Source organism: Mobula hypostoma, chromosome 1 (assembly GCF_963921235.1).
Source record: "Mobula hypostoma chromosome 1, sMobHyp1.1, whole genome shotgun sequence".
NCBI classification, from domain to species: Eukaryota; Metazoa; Chordata; class Chondrichthyes; order Myliobatiformes; family Myliobatidae; genus Mobula; species Mobula hypostoma.
The window spans coordinates 47,409,487-47,422,219 of record NC_086097.1 but is presented as its reverse complement, the minus strand read 5'-3'; the positions used below and the strand labels follow the sequence as shown (position 1 = coordinate 47,422,219).

The window sequence follows — 12,733 nt, the reverse complement described above, 5'->3', positions numbered from 1 at the left end:
ACCTGTGTGGATGAGTGTGTGCCTACAACGTCTTGCTGTACATTCCCAAACCAAAAGCCAAGGATGAACCAGGAGGTACGTCGTCTGCTGAAGGCTAGATGTATGGCATTCAAGGTTGGTGACCCAGGTCTGTACCAGAAAACAAGGTATGACTTCCAAAGTGCTATTTCAAGGGTGAAGAGACAATTTCGAACGAGGTTGGGGGCAACATCGGATGTACGGCAACTCTGGCAGGGTTTGCAATACATTACTTCCTACAAAGCGAAAACCAATAGCATGAATGGGAGCAATGCTTCACTACCAAATGAACGCAACGCTTTCTATGCTCACTGTGAAGATCCCTGCTGCACCTGATGTCCCCTGTGATCGCTGTCTCGGAGGTCAATGTTAGACTGTCTTTCAAGAGGGTGAACCCTCGTAAGGTGGATGGCCCCGACGGAGTACCTGGTAACGCTCTGAAAACTTGTGCCAACCATCTGGTGGGAGAATTCAAGGACATTTTCAACCTCTCACTGCTACGGGTGGAAGTTCCCACTTGCTTCAAAAAGGCAACAACTATACCAGTACATAAGAGGAGTAACGTGAACTGCCTTAATCACCATCTCCCAGTAGCACTCACATCTACAATGATGAAATGCTTTGAGAGGTTGGTCATTGCTAGACTCAACTCCTGCCTCAGCAAAGACCTGGACCTACTGCAATTTGCTTATCGCCACAATAGATCAATGGCAGACACAATCTCAATGGCTCTTCACACGGTCTTAGACCACCTGGACAACACAAACACCTACATCAGGATGCTGTTCATCAACTATAGCTCAGCATTTAACACCATCATTCACACAATCCTGATTGAGAAGCTGCAGAACCTGGGCTCTGTACCTCCCTCTGTAATTAGATCCTTGACTTTCTAACCAGAAGACAACAATCTGTACAGATTGCTGATAATATCTTCTCCTTGCTGACAAGCAACACTGGTGCACCTCAGGGCATGTGTTTAGTCCACTGCTCTACTCTCTCTTTACCCATGACTGTGTGGCTAGGCATAACTCAAATACCATCTATAAATTTGCTGACTATACAACCATTGTTGGTAGAGTCTCAGATGGAGACAAGAGGGCATACAGGAGTGAGATATACCAGCTAGAGGAGTGGTGTCGCAGCAACAACCTTGCACTCAATATCAGTAAGATGAAAGATCTGATTGTGGACTTCAGGAAGAGTAAGATGAAGGAGCACATACCAATCCTCAGAGGGATCAGAAGTGGAGAGAGTGAGCGGTTTCAAGTTCCTAGGTGTCAAGATCTCCGAGGACCTAATGTGGTCCCAACACATCAATGCAGCTATAAAGGCGGCAAGACAGCAACTATACTTCATTAGGAATGTGAAGAGATTTCGAATGTCAACAAAAACACTCAAAAACGTCTATAGATGACCTGTGGAGAGCATTCTGACAGGCTACATCACTGTCTGATATTGGGGGTGGGGTGGGGGGTTGCTGTTGCACAGGACCGAAAGAAGCTGCAGAGGGTTGTAAATTTAGTCAGCTCCATCTGGGTATTAGGCTTCAAAGTACCCAAGAGATCTTCAAGGAGCGGTGTCTCAGAAAGGCAGAGTCCATTATTAATGATCCCCAGTACCCAGGGCATGCCCTTTTCTCATTATTACCATAAGGTAGGAGATACTGAAACCTGAAGGCACACACTCAGCGATTCAGGGAACCACTTCATCCACTCAGCCGTCTGATTCCTAAATGGACATTGAACCCGTGAACACTACTTCACTTTTTCAAGATGTATTATTTCTGTTTTCGGCAAGATTTTTAATCTCTAATATACATATAGAAACATAGAAAACCTACAGCACAATACAGGCCCTTCGGCCCATAATGCTGCGCCGACCATATACTTACTTTAGAAATTACCTAGGGTGACCCACAGCTCTCTATTTTTCTAAGCTCCATGTACCTTAAATCCAGGAGTCTCTTAAAAGACCCTATTGTATCCACTTCCACCACCATCGCTAGCAGCCCATTCCATGCACTCACCACTCTCTGCGTAAAAACTTACCCCGACATCTCCTCTGAACCTCCTTCCAAGCACAAAACTGTGCCCTCTCCTGCCAGCCATTTCAGCCCTGGGAAACAGCCTCTGACTATCCACATGATCAATACCTCTTATCATCTTATGCGCTTCAATATACTATTTATTTATACTTCTACATTATGTATTGCATTGAACTGCTGCTGCAAAGTTAACAAATTTCACAACACATGCTGGCAATAATAAACCTGATTCTGATTCTGAATAAGGCAAATGAGCTTAAAGTGTAGATTAGTACATGGAACTGCAATGCCGTAACCATTACAGAAGAGCAGGTCGGTAGCCCATCATTCCACGGTTTCAACATTTTCTGACATTGTATGTGATGCTAAAGAGGTGGCAAGGTTATATTATTGATTAGAAAGAATATTACATCTACTAGTAGAGAGGACATCTTGTAGAACCTATCCAGCAAGGCCGTACAAGCGGAGTCAGGAAAAATAACTATTATGGTTTTATACTCTAGGACAGCATTCAGACTAGCAGCACCACAGTATGGTACTGGGCCTCCAATGCACAGTTTGCAGAGAGTTGTAGACTCAGCCAGTTCCATCATGGGCACAACCCTCCCTGCTATCGAGGACATCTTCAACGGATGGTGATTCAAGACAGTAACATCCATCATTAAAAACCATCACCATCCAAAACATGCCCTCTTTGAATTACTACCATCAGGAATCCCGAAGACCCATATACAACATCTGCAAAACCACTTCTTCCACTGGACCATCAGATTTCTGAATAGCCCATGATTCAATGAATGCTTTCTCCTTATTTTGAAATTTAGAGTTACTTGTACGTCTCGTACTGTACTGCTGCCATAAAACAATAAATTTCATGAAATACATCTGTGATAAATTTGATTTTGATACTATGCCAGCAATAGAGGTACAATTATGTAGCTATAATCACAGAAAGATATAAAAACAGAATTGTTGTAGATGGTGACTTCAACATCCCCAATTTTGACTAGGACTTTCTTAGTGGAGGAATTTGTTAGGAACATCTAGGAAGATTTCTTGAATTAATATGTAGGTTGTCTGAGGGAAGGGACATACTAGTGCCTTCTTCATGACTGCATGAATGTGTTGGCCCACAGCTCGATTATCTAAGATGCTGACCTGGAACTTGAAACTACCCATCCTTTCCACCACTGACCCCTCAAGGAGGACTTTCCCTCCCTTAATCTTGAACCTGCGGTTACTTATAGACAGAGATGCTGCCATCTCCCTTGCAAGATCCCAAACTATTACCCCAAACCATAATTTGTCTAGGGCCACTCCAAAGTAATTTGAAGCAAACCTAAATTGAAATTCAACAAGTGAGCAGCCAGGCACTACTCTGTATGCCAACTGGGCAAATGTAATAAAATCAAATGTCAAATGAATATTAAGAATGCCCATCTATTTCAAAAATATAATGCCAAATTTTCAGAAATCCCCTCAAAGAGGACACTAGTTCTTACTTGAACATAGCAAGATCAGCCAACTTTCCTTGACTGAGCAAAACAGTGAAGATCGCTTTATCTGGTTGTCAAATATGTTAATCAGCTCTTTGCCATTTATGAACCTGTGGAAGAAGAGCACGCTGTCAATTCCACAAAAATCACTGTTTTGAATTCAGTGAAAGCAGTGATGGGCTCACATGCAGCATCAGTCTAAACTCTCATTACTTTTCTGAAAAAACCCTCAGTGATACTAGCTTCTGCAGCACCAATCTTAACATAGCCCACAGAAAAGAAAACTTGCATTTAGATGATTACTTAGTTTCCTCAATTTCAACATGGGCTATCGCATGCCATAACAAAGACAATTTCCAGGATGCACGTACACTCGCAAAAGGAACACGCTAGCCAGTATGAGCTTGTTAATCCAAATTCTTTAAAAATTCTGCATAACCACCACCTAAATCTGTACTACTCACAAATGTGTGCCATATTATTGCTCATTGTATATATTTTTAAAACTTTCGATTCATGGATCTTAGAATCAAAGAGGATCTGAAAGTTGCATTACCTAACGGTCGAGCTGCATCCTTGAGTCACAATTATTAACTGTAAACGCTTATGGCTAACTTCCATGATAAGTTCTGATGTAAAAATTGATCCGAAATATTGGCCGTTTCGTGTTCCATTGATATTGCTGCGTACGGCAGTCAACTTTGAAACTACCTTCTTATATATTCTGTGCTCTTTACTTTCTACTTTGTACTATTTTTCCACAATTGAAACATCAACTAAGAACAGATTGAGGCGACAATTTCAAACCGCAGCCGCTAGCAATTCTGTACGAGATTTGCTGAACACGCCAAGTGATGCAAGCAGCAGTTACCCTGCAAAGCAAGTGTCACTGGCGTTCTCATTTTACAAGGAAATGAGTCAATTACACCACCGCCAGCCCCTCGGACAGGCCACAAAATATACTGACAAGCTTTGCCCTACCATATAAAACATTCAGTTACTTGATGTTGGTAGCTCTAAAAGAAAATTCAACGCACAAATATAATTAAGTGATCTGTCAAACATCGAGGGACACTTCCAGAAAAAGAACGTCAGTACAGCAGTAGCCTCAAAGTAAACCTGCAGCTGTGCATGCTACTCATTTCACTGAACAAGGAAAACAATAATTGCAAAACCTCGCCGTATGCTCCGCAAAGATTCATTACATCAACAGCTTAGACAACAATCAAAACAGCGAGTCGTCATCCCACATCCTCACCTCCGTCCGTACAACCGGTTGCCGTTTGCTTCAAAATCACGGTCCAATCTCCGTGAGGAGTTGTGCAGCCGGCGGCCTTTCTTGTCACGTTGGGGGGAGGAGATGGCGATAACGGGGCCGGTGATGTGGTGCCCTTCGCCTTCCTCCCGACAAATCGCCTCCCTAACGGGCCGGGCTGGATCCTTGAGCCGGTTAAACTACAGCCAACCAGCACGGACACACTAGCAGGACGTCATGTCACCCTGAGCTGGGGGTATAATATGTTACTGTGATAGGGAAGAGATAGTATTTTCATGCAAACTACCCTGCACGCCAATGTTCCAGATTTTTCTCAGCGATGCCCACCCACCTCGATACGCCCCAACTCCCGTGGTTTCACAGTAAAAGATGGCGCCTCCTCCCTACCCACAGTGCTCAGCCCGATGGCTTTGACATCGCCCGGCCGCCTCGGCCGCCTCGCCCGCCCGCCCGCCGGGCTTCGCGCGTCAGCATCCTCACCCGTCTAGGGACGAAATGCACTCAGTGTTGTGCCCCCGGCGGAGCACGTCTGCACTCAGCTTGCTGCATTCACACATGCAACGCCCCTTTAAATTGTGGACACTGTGCACTCGGCCTGCAGTTACATCATAGTTTCAAATGAACAATGGCGTCCCGATGCGAAGCTTCAACCCCAAACGTCAGCAATCCATTCTCTCTTCGCCATCCCCCCACCCCACCCCACCCCGCAAGACACTGCTCGACCTATTGAGTTCGTCCAGATTCCAGCTTGCCAGTCACTGTACTTTCAAATCAATTGACTACTGTTGTATTCTATGTGAAAGAATGGAGATAACGATTTGAAGCAATGGGCTAGGCGGTTTTCACACTTAATCGCATCCTCAACCTTAAAACTTTTCAATCCACTTTGGCAACAGCAGAGATGCCAGAGACGTGCTGACATTGTATCACTGACTTAGATGCCATACATGGATGCTTACGGATATCATAGAATCATGAATGGCTTCATAACTCGAAGAGCCACTCTCTAATTATGTCCCTACTCTTTCTCTGTAGCCTAAGACATTTTCTTCCCATATATTTATCGAATTCCCTCTTGAAGGCCATTATGGGAAGTGTCTCCTCTGCCATACCCTCAGCTAGGGCATTCTTGATTTCAACCTCATGCCACATAAAAAAGATTTTCCTCATGAACTCTCAATTATTTTCCCCTTCATTTTTTAGTTATAGCATCTGATCCTTGACATCATAATTAAAGGTAAGAGCCCCCCACTATTCGCTTTATCCACACTCCTCATTATGTAATACACCTCCAGTAAAGGTCTGCACAAAGGACAAACCCCTAGTGTTATCTAAAGAAAACAATCCCATCCTTTCTAATCTAGGCTCTCAATCTTTTCTGGACCCACTTCAATGCCTGCGTATCCTTCCTATAAAAGAGATAAGTAGAATTGCTTCTGAAAGATTTATTAAGCAAGGCACAATGAATTTCTGGAACAATCAGCAGAAATTTATTTTGGGAAGGTCATGACATTATTTGATTGAATTGAGATAGGTCAATGAGGCCTGTGCATTGGATGTAGTCTACATTGACCTTAACAAGACTTTGGACATTATTCCAAATGTTTTTTTACATGGATTAGTTCATGCTTCAATTCCACTCAGCTCCATTTCCTGAACTCTTTTTCTGTTATGTTAATGACCATATTGATGCTGCTTCTCACACTCAATCAGAACTTGAAATTTTCTATCCTGCTTTTATTTTCACATAGTTCATCTTTTACTCTTCCCTTTGTAGATCTCTCTGTCTCCATCTCAAGAGTTAGGCTCGTGATTACAAACCTACGTACTCCCACAGCTATCCGTATTCCTGTCCATTCCACCTAGCCTCCAGTAAAAACTCTATTCCATTTTCCCAGTATTCAATCACCATTGATAAGTCTTTCCACATGAGTGCCTCTAAGATTTCTTTCTTCTTCCTGAACTGTGGCTTCCTTCCATCATTCTTAACACCACCTTTGAGCATTTATTTCTTGTTCTCATCCGCCTTCCTCCTAAACAGAGGAGGAATACAATTCTCTGGTCCTCACTTTCCACCTACCACCTTCAACAAGATCACATCATCAGACAGACCTTTGTCTGATTTCCCCTTTCAGCATTTCAAAGATAGTGTTCCCTTTGGACTTCCAGGTCTTCTCTTTTATCATTTCGACCACTTCCCATATGATAATTTTCCATACTACTGCAGGACAGCCTTTATCCCACTGTTATCAGACACTTAAATGGATCTCTTGTATCATAAGATGGACTCTTGACATCACAATCTACCTCCTTATGATCTTATATTTTGTTTACCTGAACAGTATTTTTCCAGTAGGTTTTACACTTTATTCTGCATTCTTATTGTTCTACCTTATTCTAGCTCAATGCACTGTGTAATGATTTGATCTGTATAAGCAATACAAGGCAAACTTTTCACTGTATCATGGTACAATAATAAACCAATACCAATCCTTTCTTTACTGCAATCCATGGCGGGAGCACTTTTCCTTTTGTACTTCTAAATAATGCAGATTTGTTGTGAATAGTATTTTATATTATTCTATATTTAATAATGCAACTTTAGAAATACAATGCTTCTTAAAGAATAACTTGGAGACATGCAGTTTCATGAAATATATATAATAAATACTTCATATCCACATCTATAATCATACTTGGCCTTCCTTGTCATTTTATATTTGGCTAAGATGGCTCAAGAGGAATAATGTCTAGTCAAGTGATAAATCAATTTAAATGTTACATAACTATTCTTCATGTTTGTGAAAATAACATAGAGGTCACTTAAGATTTTTTTCAGTTTGATAAAATCATTTGACTTAATTTTATTCTTACTGTAAACAAACCAAGAAAAAATGTTTAACTGATATAAAACTGTATTTTTAAATGCAGGATTCTGCTACATAGGACACCCTTAATACTAAATACACATCTTGAATGTATGCAATGACTTTTTCAGGTCATCTGGTAGAATCTGTTGCCCCCTACTGACATACTCCGTTATTGGCGGCAAAGTGTTCTATCTGGCAAGCCAGGTTAAGAAACAAACTGTTCAGTCCTAATTTGTACAACAGAAACTGCATAAAGTACAGTAAGTACATCTTAAATCGCTAGTAGATGCATCCAGTTAACCTTTAAATATTTAATCACCAGTGCAGTTCAATATCTCAAACAAATGCATCAACAATTTTCATTAGGTTTTAACTTTTAAAGATTAGATAGTATTCTTTTGGGTAATTTAGGTGCTAAGTATGCATTTTGGATTTAACAATTAAGTTACATGATTGGTATTTAGGTCAAGTTTTAAACATTGATAAATTAACACTACACTAGTAATATTAAGCATTAACTTTTTTTTATATTGATGTTAGTTCTGATCTTTAATATCTTTATTTTTCCCTTTCAGGGTTCTTTTGAAGACCCTGACCTGGACCTACACCCTGACTTTGGTTCTTTGCGGGAATGGGACCCACTCTCGGGGTTTCATAACTGGCCATTTGTGTTTGGCATGCCATGGGCTCGGCTTAAGAATCTGGCTCGATTTGGAAGCCTAGGATCTCGGGGCTCTGGAGATGGGTGGATCAAGGGTCAAAGTCACGGCAGGAGACCTATGTGTTGTCAGGGCAGTCGAAATATTTGCAGCTGTGTCCCCAGAGACCCAAGACCTTTGGGCACAGAACTTGAAAAAAAAAAGCGACATAGCGGCCTTTTAACAAACAACTCAGTTGATGTTATGTCTTCCCTCTCGCTGTGAAAACCGAGATACCTCTTTCTCCCTTATTAGGGGGAGAGAGTACCTGTGATATGTCAAATACCGGGTGAAACGTTAAGTCTTTGGGGTAACTGCAAGTCTGTGTCTTTGCTATTGCTTTGCTCACACTGAGTCCTCAGTGGCAGGTGTCGATGCTTTTTTTTGCCGGTGGAGGGAGGGGGGTTGTTGCTTGCTGCCGCTTACATGCGGGAGGGAGCTGGGGGGAACTTTGCGGTTCTAACATTTAACTGTCATTCATTTTTTGGAGCACTCCTCTGTTTTCGTGGATGGTTGCAAAGAAAAAGAATTTCAGGATGTATACTGTATACATTTCTCTGACATTAAATTGAACCTTTGGTTTTTTACTAGAAAGGTGAATAATAACAGCTAAGTAATTCAAATATATATGTTGCAACTAATTATTATTTGATCTTTAAAATTCCTTACTACTTATTGAAGTATAGACGATCTCATGTTATTCAGGTTCACATTTATACTTCAAACAACAATAAAATACAAATCAATTGGTCATATCTTCTTGGTATGGGATCTAACAGTTTGCTTACCAGACACTTTACAAGCAATCATTATCCTGCATGCTTCTGCATGTTCTGGGACATGTACAGGATGTGAGAAGAACTAAATGAATGTAATATTGCAATGAATTTGGTGAATGTTCTTTTCTTCCTTGACCTCACTAAGGAAATTTAATTTTCAAAGATCACAGCAATGGATTATGGTTGTATATTGTGGCAAATAACAGATTTGTTCTATTTTTCATTAGTGATTTTTAGCTATTGTTCAGTTATTGTTTCATTACTGATTGTTTAATTAGTCTGAAGGTCTTCAGTTTCTGAACAATGCAATCAATTATTGTACTCTGGTAAAATACAAGAAAAACACAAATAGAATGCAATGTAAACAATATATAACAAGTTTTATTATACTTTGATCACCATCGTATTTTAAGAATCCTTCACTGAGAAACATTTAGAGTATCACCAACACCCAAGTACTTTCACAGAACAATTAAATTCAAGCACTAAAATGTTTACTTCCAGTACAGGATCTTCATTGTCTGATTTCCTTCCTCCGTCTCAGTCTTCTCCAAGCATTTTGCAATACAGCTCGACCCATTAACCACGTGATAGTAAAATTACGTCTGTACCATTCCCTTATTGAAGGAAGATGGGGGGAAAGGTTCTTTAATATCGAACAGCATTCAACATATTTCAAAGTTAAAAGATACTTAATTCTGGCTTCATACATTAGAGCAAAACAATTTATCATATTGTTTTTGAGTATTTTTCTCTGCTTTCTAGTTTAAAAATATTATTTGTAAGGATATTAAAGTGAACAATTCTAAATACAATTTCTAATTTCAAGTGCACATTTTAAAATCACCATTTGTTTTCAAATCCCTATTGTTCACCTCAAAAGAATTTTCTTTAGGTGAGGCCTCAGCCTCACCTTTTCTTTAGGTAAACACCCTTGAAAAGGCCAAGGGCGTTTACATGTCACTGGTGTTCCATTCAAGCAACTTCCTTATGACTAGCAGAATTAAAGAGAGATCTCAATAGCAGATAAGTAGCGAAGAAGAGAAATTATAGGTTATCTTTTACTTAATTGTTTGGAAACATACAATTATAATGACTGAAGAATTACAGTGAACTTATTCATTATGGCATGAAAGAACTTGTGCCTTAATACAGTTGTTGTTAATTTATTTTCAGTCCTCTTTTTAAATTGCTTATATATTGTTTGCTCTAACTCAGAAGTGATAAATTGATTTACTTACTTATTGTAGTTCACATGTTTTTCATAATTTCTATTAAGAAACTCCTTGTAAAATTCAGCCATCTCTTCAGCAGTTAAAGTGTTTTTCCTCCCTAGAAAAAGTAATATGGAAAATTGTGTAAGAAATCAAGTTTTAAATTATTAAACTTACTGCCCAATGACTCAAGGTGATCCAATAGGATCGAGAAACATAACTCGATTCTGCTCATCATTTAGCCCTTGCTAACTAATTTCTAAACACATGCATAAAATATGGAAACAAATAAACATTCAATTAACTCTGGAACTCTCTCAGGTATTACAACAATGAAATTTCCGAGCTAGGAAAAACAAAATACCATTTCCCAAAAAGAAAATCAATTAAAATCATATTGTCTGGGAGCATACAAAGTTGAGTTTAAGGCCAGAAAGGCCATAAGACATAGAAGCAGAAGCAGACCATTCAGCCCATCAAGTCTGCTCCATCATGGCTGTTTTATTATCCCTCTCAACCCCATTCTCCTGCTTTCTCCCTGTAACCTTTGACACTCTTAATAATCAAGAAACTACCAAACTGTTTTAAATATACCCAATGATTTGACTTCCACAGCTGTCTGTGGCAATGAATTCTACAAATTCACCATCCTCTAGCTAAAGAAATACCTCCTTACTTCTGTTTAAAGAAATGTCCTTCTGTTCTGAGGCTGTCCCTCAGAGCTGTACCGCAACTTCTCAAAGTAGTGTACTAACAAAACAGCTATTAGTGAAACTTTACTCCCAAATTTAACCAGATTCAAAAGTAACAATGCATCTCGTAAAAATATTATCGTTTTAAAAATTATAGAGCTTGTAGAAATTGTTTGCAAATTCTTCAACATTTCAGATGCCTTGTTTCAAATTGGAGATTCCCAAACTGGGATCCAGATTGATGTGGCTTGGCTAACTTTTAACAGAATTACTTACTTCCTTTTTGGAAAAGTAATGTTTTCAAATTGCATTGGCAAGGGAGATGAGGCTGAGTACAGGGCTACGGTAGGAAACTTTGTCACATGGTGTGAACAGAATTATCTGCAGCTTTATGTGAAAAAGACTAAGGAGCTGGTAGTAGACCTGAGGAGAGCTAAGGCACCAGTGACCCCTGTTTCCATCCAGGTGGTCAGTGTGGACATGGTGGAGGATTATAAATACCTGGGGATACAAATTGACAAAAACTGGACTGGTCAAAGAACACTGAGGCTGTCTACAATGTTACGTACCCCGTAACTGGGTTGCCAAACCAGCAGAAATGGATCACTCAGTTGGAGTCTGGAGTACTAGAACTAAGAAAGTTTTATTAAAGAAACAAGCAACACAGTAATCGAAAGGATAATAAATGCAACAATTCAACAATGATAACCACACATGTGCACAGAATTAAGATAACAGCATCAATCAAGCTCTATCGTTGTCTAGGGGTAAATGACCAATTTCAAAATGACTCAAAGTTCAGTTCGCAGTAATCGTTGCCATGGCGATGGACAAGGTGGGGGAAGAGAGACAGAGAGAACAGGAACAACTGATCATTCAGAACGGCTTCACTCACAGACCAGCAAGATGGCTCACAGACCAGCGAGATGGCTCACAAACAGCATTTGGGCGGGTCCTTGGTGATGTCACCTGAGGTCACCGACTGTGACCCCTCCTCCAGATGCGGTCGATCCTCTGCAGTGAACCCGGCACCCAGGCAAGGGCGGACACACACCGGGTTCCCGCTGATCGTACCTTTCCACCCTGGTGCGTTGTCCGGTACTTCTCACCACTCGTGAGAGGCGCACCGCTTCCAGGGTCTCGTTACCTCGGGTGGCGTGTGTGTCTGTCTTAGCGAACCTGTCCCTTTTTATCCCCCTGCTGGGGTATCGCCTGTCCATCACTTCAAACAGTTCAGGGTTCAAAGGGGGGAGCCGCTCCAGACAGCTCTCTCTCCCACATCCCTTCATTACACATCTCCAGACGCTGCTCCATTGTTCCTTATCTCTCCTTCCCCTGAGGGCAGGTGGCAGACCAACTGCTGATGCCACTGATGCTAGCCCAGGCCAGCAAACATCTTAATTTTATGTGTATTCTCGTAACACTTCCCCCCTTTAAGGATTTTTACCGGGAGGTAAAAATTACAAATATGACTACATTATCTGATACATACACAATATACATCTTTAACAGTTATTTAGCTAATACAGAGAATTTGAAGCTGTCAACACCTTGACAGACAGTCATCACATTTTCTGTTCCTTTTACACGTGTTATTAATAATCCCTTAGACCCGGCTCCAACTCAGCAAACTTCATAGTGGC

General features: G+C 40.7%; 2 protein-coding genes across 10 annotated transcripts in view; both read right to left on the bottom strand.

Moving 5' to 3' along the window:
* The window catches only part of klc1a (kinesin light chain 1a), a 115,011-nt gene extending 109,568 nt beyond the window's left edge, over nucleotides 1-5,443 (bottom strand). For 7 of the 9 annotated variants that reach the window (XM_063047876.1, XM_063047927.1, XM_063047900.1 and 4 more), the window contains exon 1: nucleotides 5,318-5,443. In XM_063047876.1, coding sequence (XP_062903946.1) covers nucleotides 5,318-5,394 — 77 coding nt within the window. In that variant the 5' untranslated portion in view covers nucleotides 5,395-5,443. Of the gene's footprint in view, nucleotides 1-4,819; nucleotides 5,067-5,224 lie in introns of all 9 variants that reach the window. The other 2 variants (XM_063047884.1, XM_063047890.1) reach the window with 2 other exon arrangements.
* Nucleotides 5,444-9,545: 4,102 nt separating this feature from the next.
* The window catches only part of LOC134346480 (cytochrome c oxidase assembly factor 8), a 32,510-nt gene continuing 29,322 nt past the window's right edge, over nucleotides 9,546-12,733 (bottom strand). The window contains exons 4-5 of the mRNA XM_063047855.1: nucleotides 10,426-10,516; nucleotides 9,546-9,801 (exon numbers count right to left, since the gene is read on the bottom strand). Coding sequence (XP_062903925.1) covers nucleotides 9,699-9,801; nucleotides 10,426-10,516 — 194 coding nt within the window. The 3' untranslated portion in view covers nucleotides 9,546-9,698. The remainder of the gene's footprint in view (nucleotides 9,802-10,425; nucleotides 10,517-12,733) is intronic.